Source organism: Podarcis bocagei, assembly GCF_964188305.1.
Source record: "Podarcis bocagei genome assembly, chromosome: 15".
NCBI classification, from domain to species: domain Eukaryota; kingdom Metazoa; phylum Chordata; class Lepidosauria; order Squamata; family Lacertidae; genus Podarcis; species Podarcis bocagei.
In genome coordinates this window covers 25,077,904-25,102,140 of record NC_138141.1, presented here as the reverse complement: position 1 = coordinate 25,102,140, position 24,237 = coordinate 25,077,904, and the positions used below count along the sequence as shown (strand labels likewise).

Genomic DNA, 24,237 nt, shown 5'->3' with positions numbered 1-24,237 from the left:
ATTCCCTCTTTGTGGAAGGGTTATGTGCACATTCTCCATGAGACCTGGTGCACAGTTCTCAGTTGATATGCACATTAACTTTTCTACTTACATGCCCCTTAATATACATACATACATACATACATACATACATACATACATACATACACAGAGAGAGGGGGGGAGAGGGAGAGGGGGAGAACTCTTGACATTAAGGGAAAGCTTTCTCCCAGATATGCAAGGAGTATTTTGAACTGAGGAGTTTTCCATTCTGTGCCACTCACCTTTATGCTGAAGTGGTATAGGCTAGACACAGTGAAATCTTGCAAGTACTTCAAAATGATTCAGAGGCTGCCTTGTTGCAGAAAATAAAAGTTATGGAATGAAGTAGTAGCACACATCTCTGATTTATTAAGAGATTTCTCTTTGCCTCTGTCAGATTAGTAGTTCATTCATACATTGGCCTGAAAGCGAGATGAGCGCCGCAGCCCCATAGTTGCCTTTGACTGGACTTAACTGTCCAGGGGTCTTCTACCTTTACCTTACCTTCATTCATACTATAGGAATTAGAAATATTGGCTTTCCCCCCGCCCCAGAAAGGTGTGGACCCTTAATCCATACGTATGTGAGCAATGCAGGAGCATGGTGTCTGTTCTGAGCTAACCTTTATAGGGGCACCTTAACACTGTTTGCACTTCATCTTGTGATGTGTCCACAGCCCCTGAGAGTTCTGTTTTCCAATTGGCAGGTCTGTGCTCCTCTGGGTATTACTGTTCAGGGGGAGCCTCTGATGCTGTCCCACAAAGCACACCTGAATTTCCTCTTAATGGGCCCTGCCCACGGGGGCACTATTGTCCAGAAGGCACTTGGTTCCCCGTTCCCTGTCCAGTGGGCACTCTGAATAATGTTACAGGTGAGTACAGCATGGGTACTCCATGTTCAAATTTCAGCTGCTGCCGCACCTGACTTTCTCTGAAGGCAAGGAGCCCAGTCGGTAACCTAGCGTGTAAGAAATGTGCCAAATCTTTTTCAGTGGGAGGAAATTTCTTCTTCAGTGGAAGGGGAAAATGAAGGAAAAGGGTCATAGCTCAGTGTTAGAGCACCTGCTCTTCATGCAGAAAGGTCTCTGGCTCAGTCCCAAACATCTGCATGGGAATGTCACCTGTCTGAAACCCTGAGAGCTGCTGCCAGACAGTGCTGACAATACTGAGCAAGGTTTGCAAGGTTACATGCAGACACAAGCATATTTTAGGGTAGAACTAAATGTTATTATAGCAAATGCAAGGTCCCACTGCCACATTTTTCAAGATACCCAAAGGAGTTCTGAAGCAGTGGATTGGAGGAAGGGAGGTGTGCTGGACTGTTCTTGTCAATTCTTACACTCATACTAAAGCTCTTCCTTCCCCCACCTTGCCCACCCATTTCCATTTTGAAATCAGGTGGGATAGGAGAAAATTCAAAGCTGTTTAATTTTGTGTGAGAGAGCTGGTATCTAGAAGAAAGGTTAGTCCCTCATTCCACACATGACCCCACAAGACCCACATCAGCTTTATGAGGGATGCATGGATACCCTCTAGCCTCTTCCAGTGGCCATAGCCACATCATACATATAAAGCACTCTTATACCACTTTAACAGTTACTGCTTCCCTCAAAGAATCATGGGAAATATAGTTTAAGGGCACTGGGAATTGTAGCTCTGTGAGCAACCTCCTAATAACTCCCAGCCCAGAATTCATTGGGGACAGCCAAGGCTAATCAGGTGGTGTCAGAGTGTTAAAAATGTATGGTGTGGTTGGGGCCAGCCATTCAGTTTGAACACATGAAGGGGCAAACAGGAACAAAATGAGGAGATCCTTGATGGCGCTGTGCACACCAAACACATTCCTTAGACAATGTCTTCTTTTATTTTATTCTGAAAGAGGCTGGCTTATCCACAAATAGGATTTCTAATACAGGGATGGAAATCCTAGTCAATAAGGGTTCCATAATTTTACACACAAATAGGGCAGCCCCCTTCAGACTAAAGGTGGTTATGCATTGCCTGGCACATGCAGCATCCTTTGGAGAGGTGTGGCTTACCGTTTATGTTCCCACTTGCCCCTTTACAAGTTCATGCTGAACACCAACGGAGGGCTCACCTTTCCCTCCTAAAGGCCATCTCCATCCTTAGTCACAGAAGACAGTTCCAATGTGCTGAGCAAGTGCAAGCACTGAAACCCAGTGTTTCAGCTGAGAAGCAAAGTTTGGCAGATGAATCAACTAAAGACACTAAAGGCTTAGCTCAAGGTAGGCAAACTGTGGGGCCTCCAGCTGCTCCTGGCCTACAACTCCCCTCATCTCTGGGGGATAGCTCAGTCCGAGCATGAGACTGAATCTCAGAGTCATGGGTTTGAGCCCTATGTTGGGTAAAGATTCCCTGGAGACCTGCTGCCAGACAGTGTGGACAATATTGAGCAAGGTTTGCAAAGTCCAAGTCCCATGTCAGGTAAAGATTCCTGCATTGCAGGGGGTTGGACTAGATGACCGTCGTGGTCCCTTCCAATTCTACAATTCTATTATTCTACAAACATTTGGAGGGCCACAGGTTGCCTTGCCTAATTAGTCAATGGGAACTATTTTGAAGTGGCGTGGGCATATTTTAATCAGTGAAGCTGCCTCTTGGGAAATCTTGTTCAGTTTGGATTTTGATACATTACTTTAATAGAAGCAAAAAAATAAATAAATTGCATTTTCTTCTACCACATGTAGGCTTTTGTTTATTAAATAGTTGATAGCCTTATCATCTGATATCTCAGAAGTTGTCTCTTTATTGAGCTGCTGATATGCAAATACATTTAAAATTAATTGGCTAGCTAATTCAGTCAATCGGTTAATAGATGTGTCATTCATCAGCTAAAACTTTTTTCCATCAGAGATAGCAGAAAACCCACTAACTTTCTAGCCACGTAACGTGAGCCAAAATGACAGCTGCACTTTCATCCTTTCAAAGTTAAAATCTTTATTTATTTATTTTTTAAAATAATATTTATTACTTTTCCAACAATTTAAACACTACAAAAAAGAACAATACAATACAAAAACACTACATAACACTAACACTAACACATTAAACTAACAAAACAAAACAAAAACCGTTTAAAACACATCAAACAATTTCAATATCTTATCTTTCATTCACTTATTTCAACGACCTCCTCACACCTCCCTTTTTGTATTCCACTTTTATTAATTGTTTCAGCAATTCCTTTCCATCTTCCTCTGTTTTCTATCCTATAATTCAAAGTTAAAATCTTTAAAGTAACTTGTGTTCTTGGCTTGAACCTCTTGGTTTGATGGAGAAAATCAAACTCTCAAATCACAGGCAAAGCAGACCTGGATGATCTTCACACAGTACCTTTTGTATTTTAAAGTTTTAGGCTATGTACACATTACCAGTTATTCAGGCTCCAGTGCATTCCCACAACCATCTCATAGGATGGCCGGGCTCTGCAGTTGTTGTTAGCATCTATCTGTCTTGGGAGACAATGGAAGAGTGCAGCTTCAGGGATAATTCTCTGTTGGAGAATTACAGCGCCTGCTGTGGCTGTAGAGACCGATATAAGGCAGCAACAGTGTAACACAACTTCCTATGTTCCTCATTCTCCAGATTAAATTGATCTCTGCCAGCTTTTGTGTCCTGTAGGAGGTTCCTCTCCAGACTGCTGCGTCCCATGCTACCCAGGATTCTTCTGTGCTGGAGTGGGTTTAAGTTCACCTACTGGACCGTGTGCTGCTGGTTTCTACTGCCCAGCAAACTTCAGCTCCTTCAGCCCAACAGCATTTCTCTGCCCTGAGGTCTGGAACATGTGCTCTGTCATTTGCTATCACAATTTATGTGAACCTGATTATAATTGGGTTGCTTTGTGGGAGGAAGCCCTTAGTCTCTCCAGCTGTTGTGTTGGAATGAAATTCTCCCAGACAGCATGTCTAATGGTCAGGGATGATGACAGCTCAAAGGCCACCAGTTCCCCACCCCAACCTTAATACAACCCCTGGGCATAGCTGTCAACATTTTCCTTTTTAAAATGGAAATGCCCTTATTCTGAATAGGATTCCTCGCAAGAAAAGGGAAAAGTTGACAGCTATGCCCCTGGACAGAGCATTGGATTTGACAAAGGAGGTTTGGTAGCTTGGGGTATTCTCAATGGAAGCCAATTTGAAGATTGTTGCTTCTTGATACAGGACCACTCTGGAATGTTCTGAATAGAAAAATGAAATCAGAAAAGTGAACCATGGGATGTATCTTCCCCACCCAGCCACAGGTGCTGTAATTAGATTTGCGTGTAAAAAACAAACAAACAAAAAGCCTTGGGAAGCCTCTTGTCCTCTGGGTGGTTTTGGATTCCAGCTCCCAGCATCCTCAGTCAGAATGGCCAATGGGGAGGGGCAGTGGGAGTTGTAGTCTATCAACATCTGGAGGGCCACAGGTCCCTCACACCTGGTGAAAATAAACAATAGATACTAGTGTTGGGTGAGACTGGGAGAGATGCCCAGAGACATGCAGTGGGACAGGACAGCTGAGCATCCTGGGTGTTGCCACTCTGTGGGGGGGGGCTGATTTGGTGGTCTGTTGCAAGGGTTTAAACCAGAAGTAGCCAACATGATGCCCTCCAGATGTTCTGGATTAGATCTTGAATATTCCCTGAATATGCAATGCCGGCTGCAGCCTTTCCCTGTGCTCTACCTGGGGCTGTGGCACAATTGCAGAACACCTTACTTGCATGCGGAAAGTCCCAGGCTCAACCACTGGTGTCTCCAGGTAGGGCTGAGAGAGACCCTGGGCTGAAACCCTGGAGTGCTGCTGCCAGCCAGTGTAGACAATATTGCATAAGGTGGCCAGTGGTCTGATTCAGCTTACTGTGTTTTTACAATGTTTATTGGATTCATTTATAATGTTGATTACACTGTTTATCCAACAATTATTGGCTGGGGGAAATTCTTGTCTGAAATCCCAGAGAGCTGCTGCCAGACATTGCAGGCAATGCTAAGGTAAATGGACTTGATTCGGCATTGATCAGCTTCCTATGGTCTTATAGTTTAAGAAAAGGGTCATAGTTCAGTGGCAGAGCATCTGCTTTGCATGAGGGTAGTCCCTAGTTCAGCCCTAGGTATCTCCAGATAGGGCTGGGAATGTTCCCTGCCTGAAACCCTGGTGGGCTGCTGCCAGTCAGTGTAGGCATTATGGAGCTAGATGGATCAATGGTCTGGCTTAGCAGAAGACAGCTTGTGTATTTGTGGGGGGCAGTTAGTTAATTATTTTGTCTCATTTTTTCTCTCCTTTCTCTGTCTCTATCTCTGGTCTCCAGGGGCACTTCTGCCAGTCTGGGGCTGCCTATCCAGCCCCTTGCCCCATCGGTGAATACCAACCAAACCGGGGCTCAGAACGCTGCCTCCCCTGCCAAGCAGGCTTCTACTGCCATGAGGCTGCCACAGGGAAGCCGAGACGCTGTCCGCCACATTCATATTGTCCTGAAGGTACAAATGGCAGCACACTAACCAGAGGGCCACAAGCTTTAACTGATTGATGTCACTGACCCATCACCTAAAGTTTCATTCACAAACTCTGAATGCCAGTTGCTAGGAATCTCAATTGGGGAGAGTGCTGTTGTGTTCAGGTCCTTCTTACGGGCTTCCCATAGACATCTGGCCAGCCACTGTAAGAACGGGATGCTGGACTAGATGGGCCATTGATGTAATCCGGCAGAGCTCTTCTTAAGTTGTTGCATAATTCACTGATCTGTGTTTTTTATATGTCCCCTTTCCTTAGGTACTTTGTTTCCTTATCCATGTCCCGATGGCACTTTTACTCCTGTGGATATGTCCGGCCTTCAGGAGGAGAGAGGATGTCTTCCCTGTCCTGTGGGTCACTTCTGCAGGTAGTGGTGAATCCTTTCCACTGCCTCAGCAAATTCCAGTGTGCCATATTGTGATGCTTTGCTTCTTTCCTCTTTCTTGTTGTTTAGCTTCATTTCATTTTCATAATGCATTTGTTTTTATCCTGCCTTTCTTTGCACCCACAAAACAGTCCATCAAAACAACTATAAAGCAGGGATGTAAATAAGGTCAAGCATCAGTAACACAATCAGTAAAGGCAAGTACAAGCAGGAAGAGCAAACAGTCTCTCGTACACTGTGTAGATCTTTGGGGGCATATTTACTGAGACCTTTCGTGGGTGTTATGGAAGGTGCCAGAGGGCATGTTGCTAACCCTGGTTTTATACTGTAAACTGCTCTGTGGGTTCATTTTGAAAAGTGGCATTGAAAAGGTATAGTTTTAATGAATAATGCCTCTTCACCATCTAAATAAATTCCTACCACTTTCACTAGGAGAGGACGAGTGGAGGGGAGATGTGCTGCCGGATTCTTTTGCCAAGAAGGGAGCTCAGATGCCACCCCACGGGGCCATAACTTCACCTGGAGCCCCCTGGCAGACTGTCTCTGGGGTCAGGTGTGTGCAGGACCCTGCCCAGCAGGTAACTAAGCAGTCTGCCAAGAAGCAAGCACATATGATTCAAAATTCAGTCCAGGCAGAACACAACGAGAAATGGGGATTTAAAAATCACCAGCTCCTGAAAGTTTTGATGCTGGTGTTTATGGATCCAGTCCTAAGCATGTTTACTCAGAAGTAAGCACCACTGAACTCATTTGGGCTTACTCCCTTCTAAGTGTGCAGTAGGATTTCAAGCGAAATGTAATTTCATCTTATTTTGGCTTGCACAAAGATAATCTGATATTGGCATCCAGGAATTTAAAATATAGATCCATCCCTGCTTTTTGTTGTGTGTGTCTGAATATTCGGAGTAATTCACACAAAAGTGTTGATGAAACTTCTTGAGGTCTTTATAAAAAAAAAAATCACAAACTAATGTGGAATGTGAAGAACCAAACTCAAGAGTGGAAAAAGGAGGAACTGGAGGAACTGAAATTGATGGCTCTCTTGACCCTAATCTTTACCACAAGGCATTAAACTGTGGGGTGTTTCCTACATATCACCCAGGATTCTACTGCCCAGAAGGCTCAGAGGCACCCATTCCTTGTCCAGATGACACTATTGGCTCTGCCCCAGGTGCAAGACAAAGAGAAAACTGCCTCCCCTGCCCACCAGGCCGCTGGTGTAAAGCAGGTCAGAATTTATTCCTGGAATCCCCTTACCAAAACACCTGTGCGAGGCATCCCCCTCCCTCCCTCCCTCCTTTCAGATCCAACCAGGGACAACAAACTTGCCTGCCTTTGTGTGTCATTGGATTCCAACTCACATCATTGGCTGTGCTGGCTGAGTCTATTGTGAGTTGTACTCTGATAACATCTGTAGTCTGCAGGTCCCCCATCCCTGCCCTAAGCACTGCACGTCTATCCCTTTGAACACCTTCATACCTTCTCTCTCCCTCTCTCTTCAGGGGATCCAGTAGCCCACCCATGTCCTTATGGGTATGACTGCCACGGAATGAATCACACCACCCCCGGTGGACCCCGGGCCCTCCCGCAGTGCCTGAGGCAGGCTTTCCGAACAGAAATAGGGACTGAGAACCCTATCGATTGCCAGCCCTGCTCATCAGACCATCTGTGTGCGGCCACAGGTAAGCCCCCAACTTGAGGCCCAGCTCTAAACTCAGTCTGCAAAATTCCTGTTCAGCTCAAGCATGATGGAGCAGATTCCCAATCCAGGAGGTGGTTGAAATTTCAAGTTAAATGACATGAAACAGAAATGTTAACAGCAGGAACCTGCAGGAACTTTATTGTTGATGTTGTTTTATTTAGCGCATTTGTACTCTGCTCTTCAGCCAAAAAAGTTCCCAGAGTGACTTACATGCAATCTGTTAAAACATGAGATAGCTTAGTCAGGAGAGCATGAGACTTATTTTCAGGGTTGTGGGTTCAATCACTGTGTTGCCCAAAAGTTTACTGCATTACAGGGGGTTGGACTAGATGGCCCTTGTGGGCTCTTCTAACTCTGATTCCATTACAGTACTTGCCCGCAGGCTTACAATCTTGAAATAAAATAAACAACATAATACACACAAGGGCGAAAGACAGGGAGCGTAGAGGAGGAAATCAAACTCAAGAGCCAATTCTGAAATAATTGTTCTTATAATGACCAGCTGGCAGAGTTCAGGTTCAATCCTTGCCACCTCTATTTAGAAAGGATCAGCTCAGTAGGTGATTCTGTAGGAATTCTGCACTGGAGAGCTCCTGCCAGTCTGAGTAGACTGTGCTAAGTAGATAAATAGTCTGCCTTGGTATAAGACAGTTTCCTATGTTTTCCCTGTGGTTTGTGAGAAATGGGCCTTGAGAACTGTTAAACTTGCCCCACAAGCAAACCAGGTTTTTTGAAATAAAAAAATTCCTTCCAGTAGCACCTTAAAGACCAACTAAATTAGTTCTAGGTATGAGCTTTCGTGTGCATGCACACTTCTTCAGATACACTGAAACAGAAGTTGCCAGATCCTTCTATATAGTGAGAAGGTGGGGAGGGGTGTTACTCAGAAGGGTGGTGGGAATGGGAGATTGGCAGATAGCTGAGAGAGCCTCTTGAGAGAGAGAGAGAGCTCTCTCAGCTATCTGCCAATCTCCCATTCCCACCACCCTTCTGAGTAACACCCCTCCCCACCTTCTCACTATATAGAAGGATCTGGCAACTTCTGTTTCAGTGTATCTGAAGAAGTGTGCATGCACACGAAAGCTCATACCTAGAACTAACTTAGTTGGTCTTTAAGGTGCTACTGGAAGGAATTTTTTTATTTTGACTATGGCAGACCAACACGGCTACCTATCTACTACAGGTTTTTTGAGCAGGGGTGTTATAGTGAGGTTCTGTCTTCCTGCCCCCTTCCACCTTAAATTGTTTTCCTGTCTTTCGTACAACAGGAGCTGCTGCTTTTAGAGATTATCCCTGTGCTCCTGGCCACTGGTGCCCAGGAAGAAGAGAGGCTTTCCTTTGTCCACCTGGCACCTTTAGGACCCAGCCTGGTGCTACATCTTTGGAGGACTGTAACACCTGCCCTTCTGGGTTTTACTGCCCAGACCCAGCCAAGTCGGGGGTACCAAACATCCAGGGCATACCTTGCGAACCAGGCTATGAATGTCCACCAGGTGAGATGTGATCATGCATCAACTCTTGAGCATCACAGCGCTGACAATATGGGTTTCAGTAACCAATTGGGCATTCTCCCTGTGACACTTTCTGGGTGTTTTGTACTTGCGAAGACCCAGGACATGTAGGCTGAAGCAATACTCTTGTGTGCATGCCATACATTTAAAGCACATAGCTTCCTCCAAATAATTCTGGGATCTGAAGTTTGTTGAGGGTTGTTGGGAATTGTCGTTCTGTGAGGGGTAAACTCAACCCCTCCTCCATGGGAACTCAGGGAGTTGTAGTTCTGTGAGGGAACTGGCCATGGTTCTTTGGTAGAAGCTGTGGCTGCTTAAATGGATACTGCTACTTCTTTAAATGCATAGCGCAGGTGGGACATCTATTGCATTTCCTTTCCTATAGGTTCACCTAGTCCTCAGATATGCCGGCCTGGCTCTTACTGCGGACCCCGCACGGGGGTTCCTCCCCTGTGTCCAGTTGGGTATTACTGTCCGGAAGGGTCATCCACATACAACATTCCGGGGCAGCTGTGAGTATATTTCACAGGAGGCAAAGACTCCACACCTCTGGAAAATTCATGCTTTAAAACCAAACATATTGTTATGGGGTTTCTGACCCCCCTACCCACCCAAAACTTTGTGTATTTCATAAATACTGTAAAGCTGCTTCAGAATTGCAAAATCCCATACATGTATTTTGGGTGACCCGTTCAGCATAGCCTTCCTAGTGGGGACCATCTCAGTATGGCTAACAATGTGACCCTGGGCTTGTTTACTCTGAAATAAGTTTCCCTGTATTTACTGGGCCTTTTTTCAAGGTAACTGTATATAGGGTTGCAGCATCAACCCACCCCCCAAGCTGTATTTAACAGGAGAAGGGGTGTGTTATTGTTTGTTTGTTTTTTAAAAAACTACTGTTGTACCTCGGGTTACATACGCTTCAGGTTACATACGCTTCAGGTTACAGACTCCACTAACACAGAAATAGTACCTCGGGTTAAGAACTTTGCTTCAGGATGAGAACAGAAATTGTGCTCCAGCAGCAGGAGGCCCCATTAGCTAAAGTGGCACTTCAGGTTAAGAACAGTTTCAGGTTAAGAATGGACCTCCAGAATGAATTAAGTTCTTAACCCAAGGTACCACTGTAATAGAAAGAGGCTTGCTCTACACCCCTGTTGACATTTTTACTCAAATGCGAGCCACCCTTTCCATGCATGTGTGCCTCTGTTCTCCTCTGAAAATAACAGGGAAGAACTATATTCCAGTATACCACTTTACTCCTGTGATTTTCCAGGTTAAGGGGTCTGCAGATTTATTTATTTTTCTGGGATCAGTGTTATCTAACACAGAAATGAGTACTAAGCATGGACTATCTTTCTTTACCTTGAATGAGTGAGTGAAAAGATAAACCCATTGGGGGATACTCTCCATCCGCTGCAGAAATGTGAACTATTCACAGGAAGTCCTATTTGCTCTCTGACCATCCTCAGCCCTGCTTCTATTTCTCAGGTGTGTCTATCCCCACTACTGCCCTCTTGGCAGTGCTCATCCACTCCTGTGCCAATCCGGTTACACAGCCCTGAACACAACAGGCCTGAGAGACTCCTTTGAGAAGAGCTGCAGGGCATGCGCTGCTGGAACCTATGGTGGCAACCTGGACACCATCCCACCCTGCCAGCCCTGCCCGCCGGGATTCAGCTGCCCTGAAGGTGATTGTTCCACACAACACCACAGAGAGCAGGGAGATGGTCATGGTAGAAAAATTGGTTTCAAGGTTTGCTGGGGGAGGACACAAGAAGAAACCATCCTTTGAGCATCTCTTTAAGAAATGCCACATTTAAAATCTGAGCCAGAAGCCAAAGAACATTGGGTTGCATCAGAGTAGACCCACTGAAATGAATGAACCTCCATTAGTCACCTCCATTAACTTCAACGAATCTGTATGTCAAGCATTGGAGACAACCCATCATTTTTATACCACTGGTTTGTCTAGGCTGATGCTGTGTACAGAGTGAGAAATTCCTGTTCTTCCTCTTCCCCCAGGTACTGCAAGTTACCTCCAGCATCCTTGCCCCCAGGGGTATTATTGCCCAGACCTGACCTCTTCCCCCAAGCCGTGTCCTCCTGGTACTTATGGGAACAGCAGCCTAGCCAAGCGGCTGGAGGAATGCCACCCCTGCCCCGCTGGCTCTTTCAATCACCTCCCAGCTCAAACCGGGTGTTTTCCTTGCGGCAGTTCATCGACATCCAATCCAGGTGAGCCCACCTGTTCCCTCACTAAGTTCCTTTCATTAGCATCATTTAGAGCTGCTTGCACAAGGGCTTCGTTTCTGCAGTGTGCAAACATTTGCAGATAAGGAGCGAGTGCATGCGCTGCCATGCTTTTTCGATGAGTAGTCAACCCCCCTCTGAACCTCAACTTGCCTCCTCAAGGTGCTACCAGCTGTACCTGCCATGGTCTGAATCGGGCTTTCCAGGAGTCTGATGGCTCTTGCATTTGCCAGGTGGGATACCTTTACTTTGACGAGAGAGGGAAGAAAACACCTGACAGCAACAGCGACCAGGACTGCCAGCCCCAGGTGATGCACCATGGCTGTTGATGCATGTGTGATGCTCCGTAGAGGCATCTTTTGTAAACATTATACCAGTCTGACTTGCCCCTTTTCTTCCCCTTCTGCAGGTGGAGGAACGCTGCGCTCCTTGGGAGGTCCGCTTAGCATCCACCCGCAAGTGTGTGTCCCCTGAGCACTATAACTGCTCTCTGGTCTGTGGTCCAGCAAGTGGTGAGCTCCACGCTGAACTTGGCATGTAAGCACCATCTTTTCGGGAAAGCATTACTGGGTACCAGAGAGACAAGTTCTTCTCCTTAGCAATCGGGAGTGTAAATCTCAACCCAACTCTTTTTTTTTTTAAAGATATTTATTGAAAGTTTTTAAGATATAACAAAAAAAGAAAAAAGAAACATACAAAATAAAAAATAAATTAATGTTTTTGCATACATTAATTTTCAATGGCATAACTTCCATACACTTATTTCCTCGGACCTCCTCATACCTCCCTTCTTTGTATTCCAGTTCGATTTGTTAGTTCAGCAAATCCTTACCATTAAACTTTTACCCATTTGTGAAACCTTTTTTTCTCCATATCTCTTAAAGCATTACAGCTGGAAACCGCTTAGTTTCTATCCAACATCCTTCTAACATTCATTAATTTTACAATGTTTCTGTAAATAGTCTTTGAATTTCTTCCAGTCTTCTTTCACCGACTCTTCTCCCTGGTCTCGGATTCTGCCAGTCATTTCTGCCAATTCCATGTAGTCAATCACCTTTATCTGCCATTCTTCCAGGGTGGGTAGATCTTGTGTCTTCCAATACTTTGCAATAAGCATTCTTGCTGCTGTTGTTGCATACATAATAATAATAATAATAATAATAATAATAATAATTTATTATTTGTACCCCGCCCATCTGGCTGGGTTTCCCCAGCCACTCTGGGCGGCTTCCACAGAAACCAAAAAACACTAAAATATCATACATTAAAAGCTTCCCTGAATAGGGCCGCCTTAAGATGTTTTCTGAATGTCAGGTAGTTGTCCATCACCTTGACATCCGATGGGAGGGCATTCCACAGGGCGGGCGCCACCACCGAAAAGGCCCTCTGCCTGGTTCCCTGTAGCTTCGCTTCTCACAATGAGGGAACTGCCAGAAGGCCCTCGGCGCTGGACCTCAGTGTCCGGGCAGAACGATGGGGGTGGAGACGCTCCTTCAGGTATACTGGGCCGAAGCCGTTTAGGGCTTTAAAGGTCAACACCAACACTTTGAATTGTGCTCGGAAACGTACTGGGAGCCAATGTAGGTCTTTCAAGACCGGTGTTATGTGGTCTCGGCGGCCGCCCCCAGTCACCAGTCTAGCTGCCGCATTCTGGATTAGTTGTAGTTTCCGAGTCACCTTCAAAGGTAGCCCCACGTAGAGCGCATTGCAGTAGTCCAAGCGGGAGATAACTAGAGCATGCACCACTCTGGCCAGACAGTCAGCGGGCAGGTAGGGTCTCAGCCTGCGTACCAGGTGGAGTTGGTAGACAGCTGCCTTGGATACAGAATTGACCTGCGCCTCCATGGACAGCTGTGAGTCCAAAATGACTCCCAGGCTACGCACCTGGTCCTTCAGGGGCACAGTTACCCCATTCAGGACCAGGGAGTTCTCCACACCAGCCCGCCCCCTGTCCCCCAAAAACAGTACTTCTGTCTTGTCAGGATTCAACTTCAATCCATTAGCCGCCATCCATCCTCCAACCGCCTCCAGGCACTCACACAGGACCTTCACCGCCTTCACTGGTTCTGATTTGAAAGAAAGGTAGAGCTGGGTATCATCTGCATATTGATGGACACCCAGTCCAAACCCCCTGATGATCTCTCCCAGCGGCTTCATATAGATGTTAAAAAGCATGGGGGAGAGGACGGAACCCTGAGGCACCCCACAAGTGAGGGCCCAAGGGTCTGAACACTCATCCCCCACCACCACTTTCTGAACACGGCCCAGGAGAAAGGAGCGAAACCACTGTATAACAGTGCCCCCAGCTCCCAACCCCTCTAGACGGTCCAGAAGGATGTTATGGTCGATTGTATCAAAGGCCGCTGAGAGATCCAGCAGAACTAGGAAACAACTCTCACCTTTGTCCCTAGCTCGCCGGAGATCATCAACCAGTGCGACCAAGGCAGTTTCAGTCCCATGATGAGGCCTGAACCCTGATTGGAAGGGATCCAAATGGTCCGCATCCTCCAGGCGTGCCTGGAGTTGTTCAGCAACCACACGCTCAATCACCTTGCCCAAGAATGGAAGATTTGAAACTGGGCGATAGTTGGCCATACTGGCCGGGTCTAAAGATGGTTTTTTAAGAAGCGGTTTAATGACCGCCTCTTTCAGCGGATCTGGGAATGTTCCCTCACAGAGGGAAGCATTCACCACCCCGCAGAGCCCATCGCCCAGCCCTTCCCGGCTAGCTTTTATAAGCCAGGATGGGCAAGGATCAAGGAGACAGGTGGTTGGTTTCACTCGTCCAAGCAGCCTGTCCACATCCTCGGGGGTAACGGATTGAAATTGATTCCATGCAACTTGACCAGACAGGGCTCTAGCACTCTCCCGCCCCAGCCCTGCTCCCACGGTGGTGTCTAGCTCCTTCCGAATATGAGTGATTTTATCTGCAAAAAACTTTGCAAAATCGTTGCAGGAGATCTTGGGGTCTTTACAAGGCCCCGATGGTAAAGGTGGTTCCGTTAAATTGCGGACCACCTGAAAGAGTCTCCTGCTACTATTTTCTGCAGATGCAATAGAGGCGGCGAAGAAAGTCTTCTTTGCCGTCGCTATCGCCACTTGGTAGGCTCGACGTTGAGCTCTAACCTGTGTCCGGTCAGATTCGGAGTGAGTTTTCTGCCACCGACGCTCTAGCCGTCTCAGCGATTGTTTCATCGCCCTCAGCTCCGAAGAAAACCACGGGGCTGTCCGGGCTCCATGCAATCGGAGAGGGCGCTTCGGAGCCAGACAGTCGATAGCCCTGGTTAACTCCGCATTCCAGCGGGCCACCAGGGAATCAGCTGAAAGGCCATCAACACGGGATAAAGCATCCCCTACCACTCTCTGGAAACCATTTGGATCCATTAAGTGGCGGGGGCGGACCATCCGAATTGGTCCCACCTCCCTGCAGAGGGGAAGGGTCGCGGAGAAGTCCAGTTGCACCAGGAAGTGATCTGACCATGGCACTTCTTTGGTTTCATTTTTACTTAGTGTCAGATCACCCACGTCGCTAGAGGTGAATACCAGGTCTAAGGCATGTCCATGACTATGAGTTGGGCCCAACTTATTCAGGGACAGCCCCATGGAGGCCATGCTTTCCACGAAGTCCCGAGCGGCCCCTTGTAAGGTCGTGTCGGCGTGGATGTTAAAATCCCCTAGGACAACCAAACTAGGTGTCTCCAGGAGAACATCCGCCACGACCTGAAGCAGCTCGGACAGGGAATCCTTGGTGCAGCGGGGAGGTCGGTACACCAAAAGGAATCCTGTACTGCCCCTATTGCCCAACTTCCAGAACATGCACTCAGAAAACTGGGTCTTCCCAGTAGGACGCCTGGTGCAGACTAATGACTTCCTAAAAATCACTGCAACCCCCCCTCCCCGCCCACATGACCTGGGTTGCTGTGCGTAAGAGAAACCTGGTGGGCAAGCGGCAGCAAGGACGGGCCCATCTGTCTCATTCAACCAGGTCTCTGTCACACAAGCCAGGTCAAATCCTCCATCCACAATCAGGTCGTGGATGGCAGTGGTTTTATTCACTATTGACCTGGCATTACACAGCAACACCTTCAGGTTATGTGGGTTTCCCCTGTTGATCCCAGTATCCATCTGGTCAAGGCCAGACCCGGAGGCAGGGATAGTCTTCAAACAACGACTAAACCTGCCTCCTCGGTAATGACATGGTCTGGTCTTAGCGTAACTCCGCCTCCTGCCCATGATCACCGAGATCGGATGTCCCAGTGCTTCCCCCCCTGTGGAACTTGTCCCAGCCATCGTGTTGGCTGGGGCCTCACTCCCAGGCAGCCCTGATCCCACCCCTTAAAAACAAAACACAAACTATACAGAACCAATAAAACAACAGAAAACAAAAACAGAACAATTACACTAAAATTAATCCCCAACCAAATATCCATTACACCCACCCACCCCCAGCAAGAGAAAAAAGGAAAAAAAGAAATACAAATTTAAATTGCCACCGACTGCTTGAGGACATTTTAAAACACATTGGAACAGGGAAGCAATTGCAGAACAGTTCCCAGCTTCCCCAAAAGTTTGTTCCAAATAAGGGCCTGGGCCACGCCCCCTGGGCCAGTTGGAGAAGGCCCTGGAAGGGAGCAGGCCCTGCAGTCCTCACCCAGCCGATGGTCCGAGGCTTCCCTGCAGCAGGAGTCCCTTTATAGCTGGGAGAAAGGGCCTGGGCCACGCCCCCTGGGCCAATTGGAGAAGGCCCTGGAAGGGAGCAGGCCCTGCAGTCCTCACCCAGCCGATGGTCCGAGGCTTCCCTGCAGCAGGCGTCCCTTTATAGCCGGGAGAAAGGGCCTGGGCCACGCCCCCTGGGCCAGTTGGAGAAGGCCCTGGAAGGGAGCAGGCCCTGCAGTCCTCACCCAGCCGATGGTCCGAGGCTTCCCTGCAGCAGGAGTCCCTTTATAGCCGGGAGAAAGGGCCTGGGCCACGCCCCCTGGGCCAGTTGGAGAAGGCCCTGGAAGGGAGCAGGCCCTGCAGTCCTCACCCAGCCGATGGTCCGAGGCTTCCCTGCAGCAGGAGTCCCTTTATAGCCGGGAGAAAGGGCCTGGGCCACGCCCCCTGGGCCAGTTGGAGAAGGCCCTGGAAGGGAGCAGGCCCTGCAGTCCTCACCCAGCCGATGGTCCGAGGCTTCCCTGCAGCAGGAGTCCCTTTATAGCCGGGAGAAAGGGCCTGGGCCACGCCCCCTGGGCCAGTTGGAGAAGGCCCTGGAAGGGAGCAGGCCCTGCAGTCCTCACCCAGCCGATGGTCCCATAAGGAAAGTTCTGTCCTTCTTTGGCACCAATTGGCCGACAATGCCCAGGAGAAAGGCCTCTGGTTTCTTCGGAAAGGTATACTTAAATACCTTTTTCAATTCATTATATATCATTTCCCAGAAGGCCTTAATCTTTGTGCACGTCCACCAAAGGTGAAAAAATGTACCTTCAGTTTCTTTACATTTCCAGCATTTATTATCGGGCAAATGATAGATTTTTGCAAGCTTGACTGGGGTCATGTACCACCTGTATATCATTTTCATAATATTCTCTCTTAAGGCATTACATGCCGTAAACTTCATACCTGTGGTCCATAACTGTACCCAGTCAGCAAACATAATATTATGTCCAACATCCTGTGCCCATTTAATCATAACAGATTTCACCGTTTCATCCTGAGTATCCCATTTCAACAGCAAATTATACATTCTTGACAAATTCTTAGTTTTGGGTTCTAACAGTTCTGTTTCTAATTTTGACTTTTCCACCTGGAAGCCAATTTTCTTATCCAAATTATATGTCTCCATTATCTGATAATAATGAAGCCAATCTCTCACTTTGTTTTTTAATTTTTCAAAACTCTGCAATTTCAGTTTGTCTCCTTCTTGTTCCAAAATTTCACTGTATGTCAGCCATTTGGCCTTCATATTGAGCCTTTTCAAAGCTTTCGCTTCCATTGGTTCTCAACCCAACTCTTATGCATTTTTACCATTGCTCGGATTTTTCAAATGGGATTAAGTACGATGTGATAGATGTCAGCACTCTGGCCTCCTCCCCCTTGCCAGCAGCCTCTGCATAGAAGGCAAGACAGGAATAAAAAATGGGAGTCACTTCACACATTGTTTCATTTCCACATTTAGGTTATACATTTACAAATAACTTCCCCCCCAAATGTACATCTGGAAGCAGGTGCATTTAGACAGATTTATTGTTTTGATTATTTCAAATTAACTTTATATCCCTCCCTCCCTCCCTCCCTCCCTCCCTCCCTTCCTTCCTTTCAAAGGAGCTGAGGGAGGGAGATGTGCCCATTAGAGAGCCAGAATTGGCTGCAGATCCCCACACCGTGGCAGAACCTATGTTTTCTGCCCTAATATGTATGGAATGGACTTCATCTCAGTCTCGTAAACTTCATGCCCAAATTCCATGTCTGTTTGCTTGGACATGTTACCAGATCATTCTTGCAGTCTTACCATGTCAACATCCACCACTGGTACCCCCTCCAGTGTCAGGTCCAAGAGGACAGGGCTGCTCCTCTCTGCCTTCCTTTCGTCAGGCTTGGTGGCACTTGGAATTCTCATAAGAAGAGGCTTGATGGAGTTTCCCTACTCCCTCACTGATGTCACTGGTGATTTGGGCTATCCAAACTTTCCCTGGAAGCCCTCTTGGCCCAGACCCTGAATGAATTTCTCTAAACCCCTTTTAAAGCCACCCATGTGAGTGGCCATAACTACACCTTGTAGTAGCAAATCCCATAGCTTAAGGTTACCAGATTTTTTTCAATGAATCCGGGGACACTTTTCAACTTCAATAGGAATGATAGGCTTTTGTCAGGGGACTGATTTGTAAATCTGGGGACTGTCCCCGGGAAACGGGGATGTCTAGTAACCTTACCATAGCTTAGCTATGCAGTATGTGGATAAGTTCTCTGAATCTCCCATCATTGGATGACCCCATTAGCTACTAGTGGAGGAGAATTTTTCTCTGCTCAACAGCATTAATGATTTTTATATACCTCTATAATTATCTTTTTTTTTCTAAACTAAAAAGCCCAAACATCATATCCTTTCCTCATAGTGGAGTTGTTCCAGTCCCTGGATTGTTTTGGAGGCCAGTGTGAGGACCTGCATCATTTCTGGATTTTTAAGTTACTTTCAAACTGTTTTTGATATTGTGTTTTAATTGCAATATGCCCTGGGACCTTGGGATGAAAGGTGGGTTATTGTTGTCGCTGTTTTCAGTCAGAGTTCCACAATGACCCAGGTCAGGGGAAGCCAATGGACAGAGCTTAAGAACCCTTTGTTGCAGGAATGTGTTGTTGAGACTCCAATTCCCAACAGTGCCAGCCAGCATGGTCAATAGCCAACCATCAATGGTCAACTCCAATAACACCTCAAGGGTACTAGGTTCCCTAACTCTGCCTTATTGCCTACATAATTCTTCACCTGTGGCCCCTGCATCTCACAACACAGAGATCTGCATATTTCTTAGTTCTGGCACCAGCAGACACAGCTGACTCCCAACTTATATGAAAGTAAGCCTTTCAAGCTTATTTCCCTGGAATGAAGATTCAGACAGAAGCAGCACTGTTTCTCTCTGCTTCCCAGGTGCCACTGTGAGCAGTACATCTCCGCCGAAGAGCTGTGTGATCGGCTGTGCCTCTTGAGAGCTCCACAGATTTCCCTGAGATTTGGTCCAGAGAGGGAGCTGCTTCTGAGTGTTGATGGGACTCAAGAAAGAGTGAGTGGAGAATGCGAGGGCTGAAGGGGAATGGCTCTCTCTGCATGCAGATGGATGTTTAAGGCCACATTCACACCACACACTTAAACCAGGATCATACAATTTTGAGCTGTTGTGGCTTCCCCCAAAGAATTCTGGAAGCTGTCGTTTGTTAAAGGTGCTGAGAATTGTTAGGAGACCCCTATTTCTTGTCACAGAGCTACAATTCCTTCTGAAGAGGGATTCGTTGTTAAACTCTGGGAATGGTTTAAAGTAGTATGATGCTGTTTTAAATACAGGCTGTGAGTGTGCCCTAAGGCTTGGCGTTGCTCTTGGATTACTCTGCTGGGGACCATATAGGGAACTCAGAGAATTCCAACAAATAGCTTAAGTTAAATAGCAGACTATAAGACAATAACGCCGTATTGCTTTGCAGGAGCTACCAAATACCTTGGGACCTGATGAACATGTGCAGAAAAGCCAGCAGGTGCATTTGGCTCTCTTTGGTCCCAGCGGAGTTTTTGGCTTCCTGCTTTCCAGCCCGGACATGCTGGACACTTTCCTGGCAGGTAGGATGTCTGGCTTGCCACAGTTTAGTAACATGAGTGCATTGAATTATGCATCTGCAGTCTAGGTCTTCCATAAGCACTATGCCTGATAATAATAAGTGTGAGATGGACCCTTTGCAGGCAACCCACAGACTGTGCAACTCCCCCCTCCTACTAAAATCACTTTGGATCTGTGATCCAGCTGGTTTACACTTGTTCCTCATCACAACAGTGTTGTATGGTTACGTGCATGTGTGAATGGTCAATCCCAGATCAAACATCACTGAGAGAACCTTCATATATTTTGAAAAGGGATACATTGCAATGGACCCCAATGGCCTGTGAGTCAGAAATGAAGGGAATATAGGAGTGTGTAACTGGACATTGATGGTTTCCTCACCCACAACATTGGTGGGTTCCCATCTCTGTAAGAACTTGTGGTCCAGTCCTCCCACCTACCCACAGAATAAGCATCTTTCCTTAACTCTTGACTAGCTCCTCCCCTTTCCATCAACTTTTCCAATCCAGGAGATTCAGAGCTGCCTCCCCCGCGGCAGAGACGTCGGCGGGAAGGAGAGGCTGCACAATCCCAACATGCTCCGCTCTTACCCACAATTCCAAACCCTGTTGCATGTCTGGCTGTTGGGGATGCCATCCTTTTCCAGCTCAGCATCAATCCCTATGGTGAGTATATGCAATTGTTTCCTGTGATGAAGGGTGAGATCAAATGCAGCATAAGTGGGTATCTGCTCACAGAACTGGGCTACTGCTTCTCTTCACTCCACCTCCTCACCCACAAATCTGTGGAGGTGGGGAGAGGAGAGCTGGGGCAGGAACAAGGTGCAAGAGCACTCTCCCCTTCTGGGGCTTTCAGCAACTGGTATTCAGAAGCATTGCTGCTTCTAACATGGGAGGTAGAAAATAGGCATCCATAGCTGTACCCTCTATGAATTTGTCAGCTGTGGTTTTCAGAAGGAAAAGCAGATTTGGCTTTGCAATTGCTACTCTTCACATTTCGTCTTCTAGAAAGAGGGTACCCAAATTGATCCTGAGCTCAGTTCTCTTAGGAAGGTTGCACATCTGATCAAAGTGCAGATCCACAGAGGGCTTACCATTCAAGACATAAGCATGTTTGTTTATGCATCCTTAACCTGGCTTTGTATCCACTCATGAGTGCTTGGATGGTGTTGACTCTGTGCCCATTCCTTACCAGACCGCCTCACTAGTCACTACCCTGTCTATCAAAAGCAGCACCTCTACAACAGCAACCCGCACTGGGATTTTGGTGCATTCAGAAGGCTGGACCACCTCATTCGAGAAACTCATCTCAACATCTCCAGGTATCTAATGATGCTACTAAAGGAATGCCTTCCCTTCTACCAGGGTCCTCAGAGGAGGCCCTGTTCATAGCCCCTTTCTCCTCTGAAGTTAGACCAATGCAGAAGAGAAACAGAGCCTTCTCCTTGTAAAATTCTCTCCTCAGAGATGTCTGACAGACTAGCCAACTCGTTGATCTTTAAGGGGGGAGAGAACTTAAAAAAATAATAATGGACAGATATGCATGTGAATATTAGCTGTTGTTTCTTACTTTTTTGTGATATTAAAAAAACCCACATTAGTAACCCCGAGTACATTACCATACAATGTTGTGGGTCACACATTCCAAGAATCCAGTGAATCTTCTGCCAGCGTATTGCCAGCTGAGGGGGTTGAATTCAGCAGCAAACAAACTGAAGGAAATGACCCTTCCCCTTCTGTTGATTCAGTTGTCATGTTAACCAATGATGGTGTTGGTTTGGTCGTTTGTGGCCTTCTGTTTTGAAGGGAGTCAGGGAAAGTCATTCACTGATTGGATTGTTAATTTAATTGGCTGTGTTAATTGTTTTAAATCTATAGGCTAAAGAAATACTGTTCGTATTCCTTAAGCTCCAGAGTGATTCTCAGTCTGCTTTTCTTTATCTATAGCTGAGAACTTCAGATATTACACAAGATTATCAGTGAGAAGGCTAGCTTACAGCTCTTCTCCACTGGTTGGTTGGTAGGTAGACAGATAGATGTATGTACATGCTCACAAATACATGTGGGGTGGCATTCAGTCACACAGTCCACACCAGCAGTCTGAAGCTGTACAGTCTAGTAACAGTTTTACCATGTTTGTAGAAATCAGGGCTTAATTTTGTTGACATCTCTAATTTACCATGTAAAATACTATATGGATGACATATACTTCATACGTCTTCATCTGTCCAATATGCCTCTCCTCTTTGGAGCTGGCTCACGAGTAATCTCTGATTTTACATCTCTCTTGCCTCCATTAACTTTACAGAATCTTTTCTGATGCACTTGCCAACCCTCAGAGAATCAATAAGACCTCCACTCAAGGAACTGATAAGCGGCATGAAATGCCCTTTGCAAGGAAGAAAGCTTGAGGAACAATGTTTCCCATCTTCTTCCTAGGGGAGCTCTATCATTTTGGAGAATAATCTAGCAATAATCAAAGAAATAATTTGTTGACCAGAATCTCCATGGCTTCAGCGACCTTGAGATCATCCTGTGAATAACACCGAAATTGCTTGAAGGTGTTTCCTCCACATTGATACCTTTTGTTTTGTGGTAATATTAAATATTGATGGAATGCAGTAGAGCAAAAGGGCTTATTTAAGACAGCACACCTTTCCCTTCCTCAGATTCTCCCATGTGTTCCTTGAGCCTGGGACGTACGTCTTCCGGGATAATGCCATTGAAGATCGGATGCTGATCGTGGTGGTGAATGAGGAGACTATGAGCTGCAACCCTCTTGCAGCTCCCTTCCAGCCCTCATCTCCATTCCAGCTGGCTCGGCAGGGGGTTCTGAAGCGGCAGGTGTTGAATGTCGCCCCAGACTGGGCAGCTATTGCAGGTACCATGACAATGACTCTGTAGTTTGTAAGTCTTTAAAGGAGGGGAAAAAACTATGGTGCCCAGAATTCTTTGGGGAAAGCCTTGTGCTTTAAATGTGTGTCAGATGTGCTTTAAGTCTATAGTGTGGATCTTGCAAAGTGCTGTGTATGTGTTCCTTAAACCTTTGTGGACTTTGGCCTTTTCAGTCAAAGCAACACAAGTAGGCTGCAATTAACCAGTTGTCCATCCCATATCGGCCTCTCTGCTCACCTTTATAATATCAGCTGCCCCTCTGGCATATTTTTCCAGAGGTAAAGAGAGCTGACTTCTTGCAACATGCATCATGGGAAAGCAGACGCCCTGTGAGAAGGTGACTTGAGGTGACTGATTAATATCTGTAGCAGTTAATCTGCTGATATGTCTTATACAAGCAGAGGAACAAGACAGAGTCTCTAGACTTCTGGTCTTCCATCCTCTCCTGCAGCAACTCTCCTCCTCCTGTGCAAGCAATTCTTTGCTGCATAGCAATAGCAGGTGGAGCTAGCAATGAGGAGCAGCCCAGGTATGCCACACCTTGCCTTAAGAATGCAAGTAATAGGTGGCTTTGCTTTCTTCAGTTTGTTCCATAAGAGCAGCAAATGTCATGGTTTCCAGCACATGCTGGTGTCAAAATAAACACACCGTGGAATATTTGCTTGGGTCTGGATTGCAAAGTAGAGCTAGGCATAGTGTGATCTCAAGAAGTCTTCTCTGTGCAAGAGTTCTAAGGATGACTTGTTTTTCCTTTATGTGTCTCAAATATGCCAGACACTTAAGCATTGTTTCCAATGCTCTTGCACCCATGTTTCTGCATGGAAGGAAAGGCCTTGGTTTGTGGGTCACCTTGTCGCAGCAGACAAAGTGGAGTGAAAGACCCAGAGTGCAGAGAGACCGTGTGCCTCTGCAGATGTTACTCGACTTATAACTCCCATCTAGCCATAGACAGATCTGTCCCACTCCATAAGAACTGAAGCCAGAGGCAGTAATTCTTCTGAATACTACTTGCTGGAAACCACAGGAGGGCAGAGTGCTCTTGTGTGCGGGTCATGCCTTTGCAGGTTTCCCACAGGCACCTGGATTATTTAATTATTTATTAGATTTATTACATAACACCCTTCATCATAAGATCTCGGGGCAGCTCACAGAATAAAATGCGGGATGAAAAGAAGTAAATAATGGAAACGAAACAGCAAAGCAATGGATTGCCATTATGGGAACAAAATGCAGGAGTAGATGATCTAATCTAGCAGGTTCTTCTTATGAGAGGAGAGAACCTTTGTCTCTTCTGGTGTCACTGGGCTATAATTCCTATAGAGTGGTACCTCGGGTTACAGATGCTTCAGGTTACAGACACTTCAGGTTATAGACTCTGCTAACCCAGAAATAGTATCTCGGGGTAAGAATTTTGCTTCAGGATGAGAACAGAAATTGTGTGGCGACGGCGCAGCAGCAGCGGGAGTCCCCATTAGCTAAAGTGGTACCTCAGGTTAAGAACAGTTTCAGGTTAAGAATGGACCTCCAGAACGAATTAAGTTCTTAACCAGAGGTACCACTATACAGTATACCAAATACAATGCACATTGCAATGCAAATGTCAGAACACGTTACACAATGCCTATTAAAACTTAATTCAAATAAATCCACAGAGTTCAAAAGCA

The 24,237-nt window shown here is 46.5% G+C and overlaps 1 protein-coding gene across 4 annotated transcripts in view; it reads left to right on the top strand.

Annotated features, from left to right (window-relative positions):
- Nucleotides 1-24,237, top strand: part of LOC308574538 (uncharacterized protein) — a gene marked incomplete at its 3' end in the record, with an annotated part of 155,604 nt that overhangs the window by 106,510 nt on the left and 24,857 nt on the right. For 3 of the 4 annotated variants that reach the window (XM_081172429.1, XM_081172428.1, XM_081172430.1), the window contains 18 exons: nt 728-892; nt 3,663-3,814; nt 5,326-5,494; nt 5,787-5,895; nt 6,346-6,491; nt 7,016-7,141; nt 7,416-7,595; nt 8,884-9,108; nt 9,512-9,638; nt 10,618-10,817; nt 11,152-11,364; nt 11,542-11,687; nt 11,789-11,916; nt 19,001-19,133; nt 19,549-19,681; nt 20,156-20,344; nt 20,874-21,000; nt 22,348-22,559. In XM_081172429.1, coding sequence (XP_081028555.1) covers nt 728-892; nt 3,663-3,814; nt 5,326-5,494; nt 5,787-5,895; nt 6,346-6,491; nt 7,016-7,141; nt 7,416-7,595; nt 8,884-9,108; nt 9,512-9,638; nt 10,618-10,817; nt 11,152-11,364; nt 11,542-11,687; nt 11,789-11,916; nt 19,001-19,133; nt 19,549-19,681; nt 20,156-20,344; nt 20,874-21,000; nt 22,348-22,559 — 2,880 coding nt within the window. The remainder of the gene's footprint in view (nt 1-727; nt 893-3,662; nt 3,815-5,325; nt 5,495-5,786; nt 5,896-6,345; nt 6,492-7,015; nt 7,142-7,415; nt 7,596-8,883; nt 9,109-9,511; nt 9,639-10,617; nt 10,818-11,151; nt 11,365-11,541; nt 11,688-11,788; nt 11,917-19,000; nt 19,134-19,548; nt 19,682-20,155; nt 20,345-20,873; nt 21,001-22,347; nt 22,560-24,237) is intronic. The other variant, XM_081172427.1, reaches the window with a different exon arrangement.